Source organism: Camelus dromedarius, chromosome X (genome assembly GCF_036321535.1).
Source record: "Camelus dromedarius isolate mCamDro1 chromosome X, mCamDro1.pat, whole genome shotgun sequence".
NCBI classification, from domain to species: Eukaryota; Metazoa; Chordata; class Mammalia; order Artiodactyla; family Camelidae; genus Camelus; species Camelus dromedarius.
In genome coordinates, this window is record NC_087472.1 from 37,077,634 (window position 1) to 37,098,280 (window position 20,647).

The window sequence follows — 20,647 nt, forward strand, 5'->3', positions numbered from 1 at the left end:
TGAGAGAAGATTCAGTCAGATTCTCTAGGGCACCTTTGAGGACATTTATACATGTGTGTGTGGAGGGGGAAGGTAAGTGGCTTGCAACATATGCAAAGTGGCTTCCAGCACTGCTCTGAGTCTCAGAAGCTGCTAGTGTTGTCCTGACAAGGGGACCAAAGGATGGTTTGTAGGTGAGCACAGGCACCCTCCTGTACCTGATGCAGACACGCACACCCAGGATGGGGCGGGCAAAGACCTCAGCCGAAAGATACTCTAATTTCTCTGGCTCCCGCTGGCTAATCAAGTCCAAGCCGAGTGATTAGAGGGTGTGGTCTTTAATTTGTGACCTCAAGGATGAAGGGGCCCTTTCAATTCCTCCGTGTATTCATAGCCGATATTTCCTATACCCTAGAAATGGCCTCTAGCCTTAGCACTCTGCCAGATGCATGGGCACCTTTCAAGAGCTCACCGCCTTTGAATCAGATGTTTTCCATAACTTGTCATGTACTTTAAAACTCTGTCAGACAACTGTGGTGTGCAAATGTATGAGGCTATATATTTATGATTTCACTCATCCACAGTCTCCTCTCGAGAGTCAGCTGTGTAGCTCTGTTAGCACTCTGGACTTTTTTTGCTCCCATCTCTTAAACCTCTTAAGCCTCTGAACTATGAGTATGATTAACCACTCCAGATGAAAATGAACATGATGGCAGACAGCTATAGTATCATATGGCACCCAAGAACTTTTCAGAGGGCCCTGCTCTCAGCTAAATCTACGTTGAACACTTTCCAACAGTACATTTTAGTCTCTCTACTCTCTTCTTTTTGGCCCCAATATGGAGTCATGGAAAAAGAGCAGCCTATGTGCTGTCAGTCAGAATGGGGTTTCCCAGTATTTTCTAGTTGTGTGCCCTTAGGCAAATTACCTAACCTCCTTCAGCTTCCATTGTTTTTCTGCAAAGTGGGGATGATGAAAACAATACCTACCTTCTAAGGTTGCTCTCAGGCTCAGAGCAGGTGATGTACAATCTATAAGGCTGAGCCCAGAGCCTGGTACACAGTAAGCACATGATAAATGCCAGCCATCTTTATTATTAAGGCCCTAATCTGAAGGAATAGAGAGAGAACAAGAAGTAAAGAGCAAAGAAGGAAAGGAGGAAGAAAGGGTTGAGAGAAAAAAGATGAAAAGAGGAGGAGTAGAAGCTGAAGGACAGAAAAGAAAAAGAAGCAAGGGCAGCCATCTTGGAACTGAGCTATAATCATTACAGAACATGAGTGCTGCCAGGGACCAGTGCTTCAAAGACAGTATTTCCTGCTAGTTGAGAGGAGATCTCCAGTTGTTTCAGATGCCAAATGTAGTAGCTTTATGGCTACCACCTAGCAACGCCAGTTGTTGCCACTGCTGATGCCCATTGAGGGTGGGGTATTTTTTAAGACTATTTTTTAGAGCAGTTCTAGATTCACAGCAAAATGAAGGGGAAGGTACAGGGATTTTCCATGTGCCCCCTAACCCCACAACAAATAGCCTCCCCCATTATCTGCATCCCCCACCAGAGGACAGGATGTTTATGGTGGTTGAGAGCAGAGACTCTGGGAGTCAGATAGACCTGGATTCAAATCCCTACCAGGCATTTCCGAGCTGTATGATGTCAGGCAAATCATTTAATCTCTAAGTCTTAGCTTTTCTGTCTATAAATCGAAGGTATTGCATTAGGTGACATTTAAGTCACTTCCTAGCCCTACAGGTCTCTAAGAAGGAATTTTCTTCTCTTTTCCATCCCAAATAGGCGTTAGACCAAGTTGTTATGGTAATTACATGTTAAAGAAATAGGTCCCCACCACTGAGGACTCTCCACCTGGATTACTGGAAAGACATCAAACGTGCTGCTTCTCTAGACTGAGGCTTCCCTGGTCTGATTCTGTAGGCGTCTGCAACATGTGCTGCCAGAGCTCGGTGCTTCCTGCGTGTCCAGCTGCCTGGCACTTGGCGCCAGCTGAGGCGTGTTGCACCTTTACACAGCTGGGTTCCCGTCCTGCCACAGCTTCCAGGGACTGTTTCCCACCCGTTGGAAGCCTAGAAGGAAAGCTGGCTTCAGAGCCAAGCAAGGTGACAATTTGCTGGAACTGACAATCTGCTTCAGCTTAAGGGTGAGAGGGTAAGGAAATGAAGTCATGGAAGCACAAGCTGAAAGGGCAGGAAGGGAACAAGCTGTGGGCTCAAGATGATCTAATGTCTACCTCCCTTCACTTTCAGGATGGCTCCATTTTCAAAAACATTCAACATGTTTATAGTTTTTCAGTGCAAAAGCACTTCTGCCAGGGCTTTCTCCTCTTTTCCCGGGCTTCCTCACTCAAGAAGGAGAATATTTAATGGTACTTTATGGTATTATCAGATCTATTCGTGATATATTATCCTCCCAGGTATCTTAAAATCCTCCTCTTTTGGAAATGTGCTTGCTTTAGTAGTTAGAGGATAAATCAGTGAGAAGGTGGTTTCAGCTCATTGGAACAAATAAGCTATGGCAAAGAAAGTGGATCAGAGCTAGTGTCACCATACAGCTCAGATTTTTCAACAAGACTGTTCCAACTGTAAGTCTTCTGTCCTTTGGTCTGCATAATAATGCTCAAAATGATACCCTGACAATTGATCTGGGTATTTACATACAAGGAAGTGTGGGAGGAATTAGACAGGACAGGAAGGGAAGAAGAACAATTCAACAATGAAAGACTAAACAAGACAGAAGGAAAGTCATGGTGGATTTCATTCACTGACCCACTGGGAATACAACTAATACGTACGTATATAACCACATTCTGCATTGCTTCACAAAGACCATTCGTGTATCCAAGGAACTGTGGGAAAGCTGACATCAGTAACCTGATTTTGATCCAAAATGGTTCCCTTGCTACTTTTAGTATCTAGCAGCAGACAGTAGACCAGAGGCATTAGACAAAGGAGGGCCAAAAGGCCAGACTGATTATTAACCAATTGCTTTTTATTTCACTTTGTTTTAGGCTAAATATTTAATAATGCAGCCATTTGGAAGCATAGTATGTTCTATGCTCCGTTATTCCTTAAAGGTCTACGAGATCTTAAAGATCTACAAATCAAAAAAACAAAAACAAGAATTTCCGTATTCCTAGGAATTCCCACCACTGTGGTTAGCTGAAGGGGACCATCAAGATCACTTAATCTAGTACTTCCCAAGTTTAAGTGCTCATAAGAATCACCCGGGGAAATTTGTAAAACCAGATTCTGGAGCCCTAGCCCTGAAGATTCTGATTCAATAAATCTGGGGTGTGGCCCAGGAATTGATATTTTTCTAAGCTCTAAAAGATTCTGACAGGCAGCCAGGTTTGGGAGCCATTGGTTATTCCAACCCCTCACCAGCATCATCATTATTCCTATTATTTTGTTTTTACATCATGAACAATAATAGACCTTTGTAGTTGTAGTGTTACCTTGTCAATGTGTTTCCATATCTATTATCTATTTTTATCCTCACAACCACCCTAATAAATAAGGCAGGTGTTATTAGTCTCATTTTTACAGATAAGAATATTACAACAGATACACAAAATATGACCTATACATACAGTGAAATATTTTTTTCTCAAAAACAAAAAAGGACTGAAGTGCTGATACATGGTATATAGCATAGACAAACCCTGAAAACCTTTTCTAAATGAAAGCAGCCAGTCACAAAAGACCACATGGTATATGATTCAATTCATATAAAATGTCCAGAATAGGCCAATCTGTAGACATAAAGTAGGTAAGTTGTTTCCTAAAGCTGGAGAGAATAGGGGAAATGGGCAGTGACAGCTAATTGGTACAGGATTTCTTTTCGGGGTGATGAAAATGGTATAAAATTAGATTATGATGATGGTTTCACCACTTGGTACATTTTCTAAAAATCATTGAACTGTACACTTAAATTGGTGAAATTTACAGCATGCAAGTTATACTTTAATAAAGTTGATTCTTTTAAAGTTGTTTTAAAAAGAGAGAGCATTAGTCACAGTGATGATAAGGACAAACCTATGGTCATGTAGCTTAACCAGCTTTAAACTAGGACAACTCAAATACTAACAGCTACCTTTTACTAAGAGCTACTGTGTGCCAGGCAGGATACTAAACATTTCATATCCATTGTCTTATTTAATCCTCAAAGCAGTTATTCCCATTTTATAGATGAACAACTGAGGCTCAGGGAGTCTAAATGGTTTCCATAACTTCACACAAGCTAGCAGGTGGCAAATCTTGGATTGGAACCAAATCTGATTCCAAAGACTTCTTTTCCTATTATAATCTTCTGCCTCTAAGGCGAGAACCCATTGCCTCTGACTCTTCACCCAGGGATCTTTCCAAACTTTTTCAATTTGAAGTTTCTTGGGAAGCAATGGGCATGAATTGGTTTTTTTTTTAATTTTATTTTTCATTCAACCTTTTCCAAAGGTGAACAAAGTAAGGGACTTCTGTCCTCCATTCCCACCTGAGTAGTTGCAAAGGACAAAAAAATAGAAAAAGACCCTGTGAAAAAATCCTCTTCATATCTGCACCTTTTCCCAGTTGGCTTTGTGGTAGTGGAAAATTTGGTCACATTTCTCAGTGCTATCCCAGAGATGTCCCAGTATTTCCTTGACTGAATGCGCAGTACTCAGGACTGAGAGGGCACTGAGCGCCACTGCAGTTTGTGGTTGTAAATGACATAGTGATAAATGCACTGAGCCTTATTCACACTCTGCATAGTCCAGAAATTCAATAGGATACTACTACTGCACCCAGGAGTGGTAGATGAGAGGAGTCCAATTTAGCAGGACTCAAAAAGACCAAGAGAAAAGAAAGCTGCAGTCTTCAAAATTATATTTATTATCTATATTGAACTAAGATGATCACAACACACATACCTCAACACACACACACACACACACACAAATGCAGGGAGGAAAATCAGTATCAATGCCTTGTCCTTGAGCAAGACATGTTCAAAAATGGATTTGAGGGGGAAAGTCTGTGTATGACACCTGCTTTATATCAGACACAAGAACATTCTAATCCTTGCTGCAAATACAATGTCACTTGGTTCAGAATTCTGCCCAAGCATCTATGATGGTCTTTAAAAGATCGCAGCTAGTGGAAATGAGGGCATACTCAGTGATTCAAGGTGCTTTGTTTGTGAAAATTATTACAATGAAGCCCCTCAAATTTGACTGAGATGTGTATTTTACAGTGACAAAAGACACACCCTATTGATTACTCTGTTGGACAGCTCCCTGAACCCAGCTTCAAGTCCTTCAAGTTTACCCTGACTCGCCTTTATTTTAAGGTATTCACTAGGATGGCTAATCCTTCAGTGTTCAGAAGAAACCTAGGATTAACCTCTGGCTGGCTATCCAGCACATGATCAAATAATCTAAGCCTCCCCAGCATTGTTTCTCAAGGTCAGCTTGGAGAAAAACCTCAGACCGAACCCTGAGACCCAGATCCAGTAGCCATATGGACACTGTCTCTTATAAGTAACTGGCCCCAAATCACTTGATCTGACTTGAGAAACAGGAACTCCTTGTGAAAATGTGGTCTTGGACAAGGGAAGCCCTCATGCTCCTTTGTCTAGGAACACAAGAAACCTAGAAGCAGTGAAGCAAAGGCGGGGCACTCCCACACCAAGTCATTTAATGTGCTGTTTCTCCTTCCTTGCTGGCTGTTTCAGAATTTGGTTTCCCTAGAGATCTGCCTCCTCTAAATTCACCTTTGCTCAGGGAATGGAAAGAACGAGGAGAGAGGGTTGGAGAGTGGGAAGAGATTTGGGGGGGGGTACATTTTCAGTATCACCACTCCTCACGGCTGTCCTTTAAAGCATTGTCAGGTTAAACTGATTACATATGTTATACCAATAAAAGTGGAGCAGGAAGGCATCCTCAATAGACTTGATTTGATAAAGCAAAATACAGAGAATGTATCCCAATATCTATTTCCTAAATGACCACAAAAAAGACTTCATGGCTAAGCAAGTTTTGGTAAGAGCCAGGATTTTCTCTCGTTTGGAGTCGGGTACACAGGTTGTCAGGATTTTCAGCAATCTTGTCATAAAATTCAATTACAAAACCAAAATCTAGAAAGGTTTAAACAGATTTTAGGTACAGTGAGTCAGTTCCTATTCTAATAGGAATAGTCTTTATTAAAATACCAGACATACCCAAAGCTTTCTTTGGTATTTCTCTCAATGACCTCAGTCTCAGGGACACACCCCGAAGTGGGCTTTTTAGAAGCAACAGCTGAGCAGTGACCACTTACCTAAAAGTATAATCCTTTGTGAATACGTCCAGGAAGTCCTGCTTTTAGGGTGCATATTTCCAGGAGTTGTAATTCACAAATAGTCTCTCAGCAGTTCAAAGGATATTTGGGTGTAATATTTTCCTTCTGTTAACCCAACCAAACTTCCTTTCTCATTTTACATCCCTAATGATTTCATGGTCTGCCTTGATAGTGCTATTCAGAGTTAATTATGAACAAAATCTAGAGTAAATGACACAATTCAGATTTTTCTTTGTATACCCTGGGAGATAAACACAATGCATTATTACCAGCAGCCACACTTCAACCCCAGCCGAGACTAAAGACCACGAAGGGTAATGGCTAACGGTTCTGTCGATGCCTATAGAATCAGAAGTCTCAGCATCAATGCGGGGTTTTAACAAATATATTTTAACAATATACCCAATTGCTTTTAATAAGATCCAAGAAATGTAACCATAGCTAATGATTCCAGCTCCCACCAAGGGCCACCACCCACTCCCTGAATTACCTTCCTCGAGTTCATCCATGCTTCCAATTTTCCTGGATCCATCAATGGTGTAAATGTAACGCACTCCCTGAGGCAGGTTGATGTTGTCAGACAGAGATCGTGTCAGGTCAGCCAGCAAGGCGTCGAAGCTGCGAAAACGGTCAGAGGACACAGCGTACACAATCCCCTTGAAGTAGCGGTCCCCATTGCGGTAGAAACGTACCTTCTTGGCTTTTTTCTCATTGCTCAGTGCCTGCAAGGTTCGGGTTCGGTAGAAGCTACAATGGGCGCTGTGAGTGGGGCTAGGCAGCCCATTCATCCGCGAGCCTCGCATGTTCCTGGATGCCTTATCTCTTTCGTCAAAATGTCCAAAATCAAGTTCCATATTTTGGTGGAACCTCAGAGACCTGAGTATTGGACAAAAGGGTGGGGATGAAAAGAAGCAAAGAAAAAGGGGTGCGGAGAGAAAAAAAAAAAAAAGAAAGGAATTCAAATATTAGCCAGATCCAGATCTGCAATCTGCTGCTTGTGAAAAGAACTGGTTGAAAAAAGCCCGTGCCCCATCTGCTGCCTGCCCCTGACCTGCAGGAATATTGATCTTAATAGAGAAGAAGGAGGGGCTGGGGGGCGGTGGTTGTGGGGGTGGGGGTGAGAGATCGGGAGGGAGGCACTTTTGGCACTGTTCCAAACAGAGGAGAGGGAGGGATTTTGAAATAGCTTAAAATCCTGGGACTTACTGACAGTGGCTCCTATCAAATTGTAACTTCGGGCTAAATACATTAAAACTGGCATCTGTTTCCTCACACATGCCCACATGCCTAACAGTTGTAAATGAATCCATAGCCTGACAAAATTCTCCTTGAAGGGAACAGAAGGACCTAGCCAAGGTTAGCATCTCCAGCTTAGGAAGCAATCTCTGCATCTCAGTAAAATGATTATGAAGGGGAGTATTTTAATTTTATTCCAAAGCCTCTTTCCTACTCTAATGTGTGCATCCCCTCCCCCCAGAATAAACTAGGATTCTCCTTTAAAGGGACAGCCTCTAGGGACTAGCCAGAGTCTTTGTGCTATTCATCAAACCCTTTCCCCACCAAGCTGGTGCAGCTATCCGACATTCAAAAGAAATAAGCTGGAAAAAAAAAAGGATTAGAGAAATCAGTTATTTAACAAGTTATTAGTTCTGCTTTACCCTGGGTACCATTTGGTCACAAAATCCCCCTCTTTTTTTTCAGGTGTTCTATGTTCCCCCACAACAATGCCGCCCACCTCTTAATGGAATAATTTAATTGCTGAAAGATTCCTAAATAAGTCCCTGAACGACATATGGGATCTTTAGAAGCAAGCACACCTTTCATTGTTTGGGGGTTTCTACCCTGAATGAAGGGGTACTTTGCCCTCACAGCAGGCAGTTCACCCCAAATTTGTCTACTGCCCAGGTGCATTAGCTCAAGCAAAAGGTGATCATCTGTCAGATTTTGCTTTCTGCTGAGCAAAAAAAAAAAAAAAAAAAAAAAAAAAAAAAAAAAGGAAAGAAAGAGAGAGAGAAAGAAAATCACAGTATGAAACCAAATACAACAGAAGCCCCAAACACTAGCAAAGGTAGTGACAGCCTAGGAACCAAACTATTAACATGCATCGCACAGATGGGGATAAAAGGACTCACAAAGCAAGCAGGGCTCAGCTGCTACACGCTGCCACATAGAGATATCTGCAAGGGACCAGGAGGACAGGAGATAAAGGAGGGCTGGTGCCTAGTAGGTTTGCCAGGCTCGGTCCCCCTTTTCTTCCAATGTCACCATGACCTGTGCTGAGCTCAGCATTGTCTCTGTCAGACAACCTGCAGCGTGAGAGACCCCACCTCCTCAAGACAAGTAGCAAGCATTTCCCCAGACATGCCAGTACCGCTTGGCTTTGCTTTACAATGTAGGGTGGTATTATCCTAAATCAGCATCACAGTGAAAACAAAGGAACATCAAACTCACTTTTCCAAAGGAAAATCCCAGGTAGAGACTTAGGGAAGAATCCGATAGAATGAGGCAAAAAAAAAAAAAAAAAAAAAAGAGAGAGAAAGAGAGAGGACACCACACAGAGAGAGGGAGAGATACACAGAGAGAGAGACAGAGAGAGATAGACAGAGAGAGACAGAGACAGAGAGACAGAGAGAGTGCTTTGCCTTGTGCTTTTCCCATTTGACATCTGTTACATTCTGCCTGAAAATCACTTGAAAGCCCCACTCACCGGTTTTCTGCTGGTTGGGTGGAGATGCTGAGAGAAAGAAAACCAATCTCTCTATGCCTTTGTTGTCTGAGCTCCAAGCAAGAAATTCCTGCCAGGGTGGATAGATGCCTTCTAGGTCCTAGTGCCTTGTCCAGCTTCTCCCCTATAACTCAGGCTTAGTGAATCCCCCTAACCGCCTTTGATTAATTACATGCTTTTTTTCTTCAATTCACAGGCTGCATTAACAGCCAGAAAGGTTTCATTTATAACCAACAGGAAATTGCAGGGGAGCAAAAAGATTGCACAGGCAAGTTCAGAATGCTCTAATGAGCAACGTGCTAGCCCTTTCTTTTAGGGAATTAGCAATTTCACTTGGCCAAAACCTTGGCCTAATCTGCCTAGGGGCCAGATTCAGACAGTCGAACCAGGCTTCTTAGAAATTGTAGCCCTCTTCATTTCACCTTCTTGAGAGAAGACAATCAAATATGCAAATTATTCAAGGCATTTTAGTTAATGCATCCAACAATGGTTGTTTTGAAATGAGGTTAGTGGAGTAGATGAAGAGGCAGTAGGAAAAGGGACAAGACAAGGGAAAATTGTTCCAGAATTTCACGGAGGATGATGTTGAAGAAGGACCCCAAAGACTTTTCAGCTTGGTGTAATAATTTTGTTAATGGAATCTGCAGTGTTTACCTTTGAGAGTTTGAGAGTTTAAATCTAACCCAGAGACCTTTTTATGTGAAGTGAGTCTGATGGCTACAAGAGAAATATTAACAGCTTTCTCCTCAAACTGCCTATTTGTTACTAATTGGTTTCTTTATACCAAATATGTTATAAAGGGCAAGGAAGCATCCATATTGAATTTAAGAAATCAAGCCTAAACTATAGGGCAAAAGAGGAGGAAGGTGAGAAACTCCAGTGCAGGTGGGCTACCATCTTCACAACAGAGGCTCCATGCCTTAATATGTATCAGTCTTGAACTATGAACTATCTGGTTCCATTTTTGCTTGGCTTCCAGGAAGCTCAGCGCTAATAGTGTGCTCAGGAATTATATCTGATTCCTAGTATAATTAACCCTCCTTTTTAGACCTAGTGCTAGATGATTTATAATTAAGCACCTGCTGTGCATGTCTTTTACTATTAGCTGTCTCAAAGTGGGATTTAAAAAATATGATTTTTCTTCTGTGGAAGGTGATGGCTCAGCAAAGCCTATGCTGTCTGTTAGTAGGGTAGCCAGCATCAAGTGTGCAACCTGCCCAGTCAAGTCCTCCCAACACTTTGCTGCTGCTCTCCTGGTTTCTAAATAAGTATCTCAGGGGACAGCATGTGTCTGCCCTATCCTCTTCCATTTGTTTCTGCCTTATGTTGTGGCCACCTCTTGAAAACTCAAGGTTATTTAGGTCAAGGGCAGAGAAATATCAAGGAATAGAATCAGGGAAATATGGAAATTCCAACCGATGGTTGCAAATTCCTTGTCCAGCAAGGCTAAAGTCTTATTTTTTTTCTTACACATGGTAAGCATTCCATAAATACACAGCAATTGATTTTGCATCAGAAATCAAAATCATTTTATTTCCAGTGAAGATATAAAAACGTGTGGGATGATAAAACTTAAACATGAAGGATTTGAAAATTTCCTCATGGTGTAGGCTTTGTTACACTACTGTGGAAGCAAAATGTCTTCAGAAGACAGTCTAGGATAGATGGCTTTGTTTGCTTTGTATATACTAGGGAGCAGAGGAATGAACAAGATCAGTGTTTCCCAGTGTGAGATATGTGGATGTTAATAGGTGTTCTTTAAAAACCAAAAAAAAAAAAAAAAAACAAAACAAAGGTTCTGTGGTCAAAAATGCTTGAAAAGTGATGAGTTAAACAAAACTAGTTTTCTTTATCATAAACTTTTCAGGGCCTTTAATTTAAAATATGGTACAAGTCTCCAAAAAGACAATTTAGTATAAAGGGCTTCTTGCTTTTTTGTTTGTTTGTTTTTTATTCAGGATTTTTTTCCCCAGAGCATCTCATAGATTTATGTTCTGTAGAAAAAGCTTTCACAAAAACTGGACCAGGTTATCTCACCAACATAATTCTTCTCAAAGAATTCTCAGCTACTAACGAAGACTTTTTCTCTCACTTCCTCAGAGAAGGATCACTGGCAGACGTGAAGGTCTCAGGCACAAGTCTAGGGGGAAAGTGCATCTTTCTGCATGGAAGTCAACTTTGAAGATCAAGGGAGAGTCATGACTGAGGGTTCAACGGAGTGAAGAGATTGAAGGAGAAGTGGAGCAACTCCATTGTGGGAAATGTACCAGTAAGACCTTTTGAGTAATTACAATGTGCCAGTATCACAGGCAAGATGCAGGGTAGAAGACATCAGTCACTGCCCCTGAGGGACTTGAAGGTTACTGAGGAGACAGGACACGAATATATATCTTACAAAAATCATGAAGGAGAAGTGCTGTGATCTGGGTTAATCAAACTCAGCTTTAAGATCAGGGTCAGGAAACAAAACCATCATCCATCACACACACACATAATCATTAGTTTATATTACCTATCAGAAACACAGTGAATAGAATCTAGAGTGGAGTGGTTGGGATAAGCAAAAAGGAAGTGAGGTTGGAAATATATACAAACAGTTTACAGAGACCAAAAAACTATAAAGTACATAGTAATAAAGCCAACAAATACGTGTAAGACCTCTAGTGAGAAAATCATAAAACTATTAAAGAACATAACAGAAACTGTGAATAAATGTAGAGCCAGGCTATGCTCATAAGTGACAAGATGCAATGTTGCAATGTTGTAAGGGTATCAATCCTCCCCAAAGTAATATATATATATTCATACACACACACACACACATACATATACTATATATATGAAAAAAAACTCTAGTAAAAACTCCAACAGGATTGTTTATGAAATTCACAAATATCAATTAAATATTACCTTTTATTATCCACCAAATATTCACATGCCACCTCCCTCACTTCTTTCAAGTCTTTGCCCAAATATCAGCTTCTCAACAAGACCAACCTAGATCATCCTATTTAAGGTTACAACCTTCTCTCTCAACCCAACATTCCAATTTCCTTTACCTTGCTCTATTTTTTCTATAATACTTATCATTTTCCAACATACTATATAATATACCTATTTATTTTGTTTGTTATGTATCTACCCAAAGTAGAACATAAGCTTCACAAAGGCAGGAATATTCTAACAGCTTTAATGAAATAAAACTCATAATGACAAAAGTAGTATTTTGTTTGTTTTTAACACTATATTATATGCAAAATGCCTGGAACAATGTCTAGCACATATAGGTCTGGGTGTTCGTTTACTTGGATAGAGTAAAGAAAGCATGGAATATTCAATAGATGATACTGGGGTGATTAACTTTCATATGGAAAAAAATTAAATTAGATCTCCACTTTACACCATACATAAAAATAAACTCCAGGTGTTTTAAAGACCTGAATATTTAAAAATTATTAGAATAAAATGTAGGAGATTTTTCTTTAACTCCTTGTGGGAAAAAAAGACCTTCTTAACCAATATGCAAAAAGCAGAAATCTTATAGGAAAATATTGGTAAGTCTGATTACATGAAAATTTAAAGTTTCTGAAGGCAAAAGATAGTATATCACAACATTAAAGATAGGTAACAGACTGAAAAAAAGATTCTTGAATCTTACGTAACTGAAATAGAAGTAATGTTCTGATTTTATATATATATATATATATATATATATATATATATATATATATATATATAATTATATCATATCAATAAGAAAAAGGCAAAACTTCAATAGAAAAAAATGAGCAAAGGGGTAGTTTGGTCATTTTAACAATATTGATTCTTCCAATCCAAGAACACAGTATATCTTTCCATTTGTTTGTGTCATCTTCAATTTCTTTTCTTTGAAATTTCTCAATGTCAACTTCACAAAAGATCCTGAATATCCAAAGCAATCTTGAGAAAAAAGAATCGAGCTGGAGGAATCACACTCTCTGACTTCATATTAAACTACAAATCTACAGTAATCCAAACAGCATGGTACTGACACAAAACCAGACATACAGATCAAATGGAACCGAATAGAGAGCCAAGAAATAAATCCACACATCTATGGTCAATTAATCCATGACAAAGGAGGCAAAAGGAGAAAAGACAGTCTTTTCAATAAATGGTGCTAGGAAAACTGGACAGCTACATATAAAAGAAAGAAAGTAGAACAATCTCTAAGTCCATATACAAAAGTAAACTCAAAATGAATTAAAAACCTAAATGTAAGACCAGATACTATAAAACTCCTAGAGGAAAATATACACAGAACACTCTTCGACATAAATTGAAACTATTTTTTTGATCCATCTCCTAGAGTAATAGAAACAAAAACAAAAATCAACAAATAAGACCTAAAAGCTTTTGCACAGCAAAGGAAACCATGAACAAAACAAAAAGGCAACCTACAGAATGGGAGAAAATGTTTGCAAACAATGTGGACAACAAGGGGTTAATTTCCAAAATATACAAACAGCTCTTATAGCTTAATATCAAAAAACAAACAACCCAATCAAAAAATGGGCAGAAGACCTAAATAGACATTTCTCCAAAGAAAACATCTAGATGGCCATCAGGCACATGAAAAGATGCTCAATATCACTAATTATTAGAGAAATGCAAATCAGAACTACAATGAGGTATCACCTCACACCAATCAGAATGGCCATCATTAAAATGTTTACAAGTAATAAATGCTGGAGAGGGCATGAAGAAAAAGGAACCCTCGTACACTGTTGGTGTGACTGTACGTTGGTGCAGCCACTGTGGAGAACAGTATGCAGGTTTCTTTAAAAAACTGAAAATAGAGTTACCATATAATCCTGCAATCCCACTCCTGGGCATATATCTGGAGAAAACTCTAATTTGAAAAGATACATTCACTCCAATGTTGATAGCAGCACAATTTATAATAGCCAAGAAATGGAAGCAACCTAAATGGCCACTGTCATTTATATATATAATAATAAACGTCCATTGACATTTATATATATAATGGAATATTACTCAGCCATAAAAGAATGAAATAATGCCATTTGCAGCAACATGGATGGACCTAGTGATTATCATATTAATTGAAGTAAGCCAGACAAAGACAAATATCATATGATATCACTTATATGTGGAATCTAAAAAAATGATACAAATGAACTTATTTACAAAACAGATATAGACCCACAGACATAGAAAAAAAAACTTATGGTTACCAAAGGGGGAAGGGGGTAGGGATAAATTAGGAGTTTGGGATTAACACATACACATTACTATATACAAAATAGATAAAAACAAGGACCTACTGTATAGCACAGGGAACTATTTTCAACATCTTGTAGTAATGTATGACAGAAAAGAATCCAAAAAAAAAGAATATGTAATATATATATATATATATATATATATATATATATATATATATATATATATATATATATATATGTAACTGAATCACTTTGCTGTACACCTGAAACTAACACAACACTGTAAATTTTACTTCAGTAAAAAGTTTTTTTTAAGTCAATTGAGTATATTTTTGTAAGTCTACTTCTGTATTCTCTAGTCTAGCCCACGGATTTATGTGTCTATCCTTCCTCCAATATCAAACAGTCTTGAGTACCATAGCTACAAAAGAAAAGTCTTGAAATCAGGTAGACTGATTCTTCACCTCTTATTCTTTTTCAAAATTGTTTGGTTATTCTAAGTCCTTTACCTTTACATACAAATTTTATAATAATCTTGCCTGTATCTATGAAAGTTCCTGCTGAGATTTTTGATAGGGATTGTGTTAAACCCATATACCAATTTGAAGAGAATTGACATGTTTACTATATTGAGTGTCTAATCCATGTGTATGGTATGTCTCTCCATTTATTTAAATCTTCTGTGATTTCTTTCCTCAGTGTTTAGTTATTTCCAGCACACATGTCCTGTACATATTTTGTTGAAGTTATACCTAAATATTTTTCAGGATTGTAAATATTATTGTATTTAAAATTTTGCTAGTTCCAGAAGTGTTTTTTTTAATTATCATGGGATTGTCTACATAGATCATCATGTCATCTGCAAACAGAGATTTTATTCCTTTTCTATCAGAATGCCTTTTAATTCCATGTTTTGCTTTATTGCACTGGGCAAAACTTCTAGTTCTACATTGAATAGCTGTGGTGAGAATAAACATCCTTGACTTGTTCCTGATCTTAGTTGGAAAGCATTTAGCCGTTCACTATTAAGTGTGATATTAACTATAAGGTTTTTTGTTGGTTGGTTGGTTGGTTGGTAGATGTAATGTATCAAGTTGAGCAAGTTCCTGTATTTCTAGAGTTTTCTGAGGTGTTTTTTTTTAAATCATGAATGGCTGTTGAATTTTTTCAAATGCTTTTTCTGTATGTATTGATTTGATCATGTGATTTTTCTTCTGTAATCTGTTATATGATTGATTACATAGATCGATTTTCAGAATCTGTACAGTTTGCATGTCTTATATATTTCTGAATGGTTTCTTAAAAATCTGAAGCATATATGAACTAAAGTAATTTTCTGTATTTCTTTAAAATATTTTTAAAAATACACAGACAAGTAAAAACTTAAGCAGAGTGTTAGCAATCAGGCAATCAGGAAAATGTTGGGCACAAGGACTTACAGCATATATAGGCAAAAAAAGAAACAAGTTAGAAAGTGCAGTAGTACTCAATTGTAGCTTTACAATAGAATCAAATGGGGAGCTTTTACAAAATACTCTTGACTAAGATTTAACTCACCTGGTATGGTTCCCAAGCATTAGTATTCTTTACAGCTACCCTGGTGATTCTAATGTACAGCTAAGATTGAGAACCACTGGTATAGTGGAAAGAACCTAATAAGGTAGACTTTGGAGTCAGATCTGAGCTTATTAGTTTCATGACCCTGAGCAAATTAGTGGAGTTCACCTATAAAACAGGGATAACATAGAAGTTGTTCTGAGAAATGAATGAAATATCATATGAAAGTTCCTAATAGCTTGCACAATATGTATAAAACTACATTTACCAGACTCCAAGTATATAGAAGTATCATGTACAATTTATGGGAAGTATCCATAGAGGGAGGGACCACACACATTTTTTTGCTCTTTTCTCCTTCCTACTGGCTGAAGTGTGAATGACATGATTTGTATTCAAGCAACCATCTTGCAACAGGAAGTGGAAGCAAGGTATTGAGAATGGCAGAACAAAATAGACTGGAAACTGGTGATCATGGAGCAACCATATCAGTACTGGGAAACTTCCTTACAAACTTTGTTTACGTAATAGAAAAATAAGTTTATACCTTCCTTGAGCCACTGCTATTTACAATTTCTTCACTTGCTCTTTTCTACCTGATACAACAGAAAAATGAGTCAATACATAGTCATGCTTGAAATCACTCTTGCTGGGCCAAAAACTGAGAAGAATCCTTGACAAAATGGAAAGTAGATGGGTTCTGATAAAAGAAGGAAACCATAGCCCAAGACACGCATGGAGAGCATGGGAGAGTATCCTTATAAATGGTGAAATTACCTCAGGAGTTCTCCATGCCAAGAGGTAAAAACTATGACAAGAAGTGGTCTTAGAGGCAACTATTCAGTATCACAGGAGGAAAAGCAAGAAAACTCAACTCTTCTCCACTCCTTTTCCCACCATATGGACCAGTAGGCAATAACAGAGGAATCTGTCTTCAAGTAAAAGCAATGAGTATGGGAGCTTAAGACGATGAGACAGTCTGGTATCTTGGGTGATGGAGAAATAGAGAAGCACAGAGATTCATCAAGGTACCCTTCTTATGGCATGTTCTCCATTTCACGCACTCTGATTGAAAACAGCAGCTACACATATTCCTTCTATTTTCTGAAACAGGCTGCATAAACAGAAGAGGCAGACAGTCTAAAAAAGTCTCAACTACAGAGAGAAGCATATAAGAGAACCATCAAATATTTAAACAAAGCAAATGCCATGAAATACAGACAATAAACTCAACAAATGAAAGGATTTTCATTAGATAAGTAAATAGTCCTCAGAATATGAATATAAAATAATAAGCTCAGAATAATAAGAAAAGATGTGACATCTATGAAAGAACAAGTAATTATGGAACAACACTAGGTAAATATGAAATTTTTTTTCATTTAAATAAAAATATAGGTAAAGTTAAAATGTCAATAGATGGACTGAACTAAGATTTGTAATGGATACAAACATTAAGTCAGTGAGCTGGAAAACTGGGCTGAGGCATTCTCCCAGAGCATTGTATAAAGGATAGAGGGATAGAAAGTAGTAAAGAAAAAGTGAGAGGCATGAAAGATAGACAAGTCAAGAAATTCCCACGGTTGTCTAAAGGGAGTTTCATTGAGTAAAAATGGAGAAAATGTATGGGAATCAGTATTTGAGGAATAAATGGCAAAACAAACAAGCAGAGAAAAAAACTCCCAAATCCTCAGATTGAAAGGTCCCTGTAAGTGCCAAGGAGGATGACCTATTTAAAAAAAAAAAGAATAGTAATTAAAAAAAAACCCTAAACCTAGACACAGCACAGTGAAATTTTAGAGCATCAAGGATAGCATGAAAATTCTAAAATGTTTCAAAGATAAAATAAAGATCACTTACAATGGAACAAGAATAAGTTTTGACATCAGACTTTCCATTAGCAACATAAGATGCAGGAAAGCAGTGGAGCAGTATCTTCAAACTGTTGAGTGAAAATAATGTTGAACCTTGATTTAATACTAAGCCAAACTATTATATGAGTGGGAGGGAGAAAAAAAAGTTGTTTTGGACATATACGAACTCAGGAAACTTACCACCCTCAGAAACCCTCAGAAAGAATTATTGGGAATATACTTCAGGCAAAATAAAAATAATTTGTATAAAGTAATGATGTTAAGGAAATAAGGCTTCATCATTTATATATTATTTATATAATTTAAAATTCATTTTAAAAATATAAGATGTAACCTATCTCCAATTGTGAGAAAGTTTGGCAAATGAAAGATGTTACCTATAAATTTTGCTTAAACCAAGCAAAACATTGTGTTTTGCTCATTCTGCACCAACAAAGGGAATGTGAATCCTTATGCAGTTTTTCCAGAAGTTTAGAAGAGCTTGAGTGATGCCTGTGGTCACTGGCCTAGTTTAAATCCTAGGAAACAACTTCCAGAAAGTACTTGCTCATCTATAGCCAGTCCCAGGAATCATTACTGGTCTAAAATATCCTTGTATGGATCAAAGTGAAAGAAGACAAAAAACTGGCCTACACAACAGTATACTCAAGAGATTTTATTCCATGAAATATTTCCTGAGTTTTTGCTATGCACCAGGCTCTGTATTAGGTGTTGAGGGCGTGGAATGATGAAAAGACAAAGAAGAAGTGGAAGATCCTGCTCTTTTCATTCTCAATGAAAATCTTTCCTAGAAGTCCCTCTGCAGACTTCCCTCCAGGTCCCATTGGCCAGGATTAGTCCCATTTCCACGCAGAAACCTATTACTGACAAGGGGAATGAGACCACCAAATGGCTTCAATTAATCATGATCCACTTCCTCTGGATAGGAAAGAGTTCAGCCCCCTCCCCCTAATTATGGCTACCCAAAGGAAGGCGAAAACATTGAGTTTCTATTAGCAAGGAAAACGTGGAAGTTACCAGCAAGGTTTGTCACAGTACTTAACATTTCTGAACCTCATAGTGGGATCCTCATCATATATTTTTCCTCAAAGGACTATTGTAACTGGTATATGAGATGATTCTTGTTAAGTGCTCAATAAATGTCAGATTTTAATGTTGTGGCTAATGTTTTTATTTGGCTTTTAATTAATTATTTTATCAATAGCTAGTTCTTTCTATATTTCCATTATGTCCCCCACAGTTTGACATCAATGCCTAATTTCATGGCCGGAAGATGGCTACAGCAATTCTAAGCATCACATACAGATAATGTCCCTGATCTTCAGTTTCTTTATCTGTAAAATAGATATATTCATATTTACCTCAGAGATTTGTTGTGAGGATTAAATGAGATCATTCATATAAAAACTCAATAAAGTTAGCTATTATTGTTGCTGTTACTGACATCAATACCCTCTTGACAGTGCATGGCATATTGTCAAGCTCAGAGCAAGTGCTCAACAAATGGTAGTTCTTGTTGTAAATAAACATGCATATGCTCAATCTATGCAAGAAAGGGTTGGGAAATCTCCCTGATCTTGGATTAAGGCAAACCTTCTTACATACACATCAAAAACAGAAATGACCAAAAAAACAGATACCTTGGATTTCATCAAAATGAAAAACATTTGTGGTTCAAATGATACCATCAAAAAAGTGAAAAGAAGCCCCATGGAACAGGAGAAAATATTTGGCAAATCATATAGCTGGCAAGAGATTTGTATGTAGGCTATATAAAGAAATCTTACAACTCAAAAATAAAGAAATAAATAACCCAATAAAAAATGAGTAAGGGATATGAGAGACATATCTCCAAATAAGATATACAAATGGCCAATAAGCACATGAAAATATGCTTAATGTCATTAGTTATTAGGGAAATGCAAATCAAAACCAAATGAGATACTACTTCGTACCTACTAGGATAGAAGAATCATAAAGGCAGATAATGAAAAATATTGGCAAGAATATAGAGAAATTGGAACCATTATGCACTGGTGATAGGAATATAAAATTGTGTAGTCACTGTGAAAAACAGTCTAGCAATTCTTCAAATGATTAAACATAAGAGTTAATATATGATTCAGCAATTCCCTCCTAAGTATATACCCAAGAGAAATGAAAACATATGCACACAGAAAAGCTTGTATACAAATATTCATAGCAACATTATTCATAATAGCAAAAAGGTGGAAATAACCTAAATGCCCATCAACAGATGAATGGATAAACAAAGTGTGTTATATCCATGCAATGGAGTATTATACAGCCACAAAAAGAAGACAAAAACTGATACATGTAACAACTTGGATGAACTATGAAAATATTATGATAAGTGAAGAAAGCCAGACACAAAAGGCCACATACTGTAGGTGTCCATTTATATGAAATATCCAGAGTAGGCAAATCCATAGAGTCAGAAAACAGATAAATGGTAGCCAGGTGTGGGGGTAGCGGGAAATTAGAGTTACTAATGGGTATGGGGTTTCTTTACGGGGTGATGAAAATATTCCAAAATGGATTATGGTGATGATTGCACAACTCTGTGAATATGCTAAAACCCACTGAATTTTACAATTAAATGGGTGACTTTTATGGTACATGAATTATATCTCAATAAAACTATTTAAAAAAAAGAATGGGCAAGGCCTTGTTAGAAATACAAAGACATATAAAATAGTTCTTTCCTTATGGTACCCACTATTTATAAGGAGGGCTAAAAATGTACAAAAATAGCGTTCCTGAATCCATGTTATGTCCCCATCCTCATTTTTCTTTCATTCCACTTTTCATTTACAATATCCATTTTTACTTGATTTTTTCTTACAAATCACTTCAAATCCTTTCTGGAACAAGGTAGAATATTAAGTAACAAATGACTTCAAACAGTGATGATACAGGGAATAAAGTGTTTAGTGTCATA

At 37.8% G+C, this 20,647-nt stretch overlaps 1 protein-coding gene across 1 annotated transcript in view; it reads right to left on the reverse strand.

The window, feature by feature from the left end:
• The window catches only part of DCX (doublecortin), a 99,784-nt gene extending 90,730 nt beyond the window's left edge, over window positions 1-9,054 (reverse strand). Inside the window, exons 1-2 of the mRNA XM_031446491.2 lie at window positions 9,009-9,054; window positions 6,792-7,177 (exon numbers count right to left, since the gene is read on the reverse strand). Coding sequence (XP_031302351.2) covers window positions 6,792-7,155 — 364 coding nt within the window. The 5' untranslated portion in view covers window positions 7,156-7,177; window positions 9,009-9,054. The remainder of the gene's footprint in view (window positions 1-6,791; window positions 7,178-9,008) is intronic.
• Between the last annotated feature and the right edge of the window lie 11,593 nt (window positions 9,055-20,647).